Source organism: Ctenocephalides felis, unplaced genomic scaffold, assembly GCF_003426905.1.
Source record: "Ctenocephalides felis isolate EL2017-DRISC unplaced genomic scaffold, ASM342690v1 CF-g0.4_SCAFFOLD_01170, whole genome shotgun sequence".
In the NCBI taxonomy this organism is placed as follows: Eukaryota; Metazoa; Arthropoda; class Insecta; order Siphonaptera; family Pulicidae; genus Ctenocephalides; species Ctenocephalides felis.
Window position 1 is genome coordinate 53,745,176 of NW_020537324.1, and position 649 is coordinate 53,745,824.

The window sequence follows — 649 nt, forward strand, 5'->3', positions numbered from 1 at the left end:
ATGGCATTCAAGGTATATATTAACGATTTGGAAATAAATTAAATATAATTTAAATCACAAATATTTTTGTATATTTTAGCTTGTTGTGTTCACCGCCTTATTGGCAGTTGCCAGAGCAGGATACCTAGGATCCGCAGGATTATACTCATCTGCCTACGCCGCACCTGCCCTACACAGCTACGCTGCCCACGCTCCTTTAGTGGCTAAGACTGTAGCTCCTTTGGCCTACGCCGCACCAGCCTACACTGCGCCAGCCCTGCACAGCTACGCAGCTGCTCCATTGGTGACCAAGACCGTAGCTCCTCTGTCTTACTCATCTCACTACGCACCATCTCACTACGGTTACTCTCACTACGCTCCTGCTGCACACTACTCTGCTCCATTGGTGACCAAGACCGTCGCTCCCTTGGCCTACTCAGCACCAGCTCACTTTGCTCCTGCTTCATACGTAGCCAAGTCATATGCCGCACCACTCTCCTACTCCGCACACTACGCCGCACCTGCTCCACTCCTTGCCAAAGCCGTAGCTCCATTGTCTTATTCCGCACCAGTTCTCTCCCACGCTTCCTACGCTGCTCCACTTCACTACTCCGCCCCACTTTTGGCTAAATCCTACGCTCCTTTGTCATACTCTGCTCCATCATGGTAA

The 649-nt window shown here is 50.8% G+C and overlaps 1 protein-coding gene across 1 annotated transcript; it reads left to right on the forward strand.

The window, feature by feature from the left end:
* LOC113367379 (cuticle protein 16.5-like) lies at nucleotides 1-649 on the forward strand. Its single transcript, XM_026608991.1, has 2 exons — nucleotides 1-12; nucleotides 80-649. The coding sequence occupies exons 1-2, from the start codon at nucleotides 1-3 to the stop codon at nucleotides 647-649; spliced, it is 582 nt and encodes a 193-aa protein (XP_026464776.1).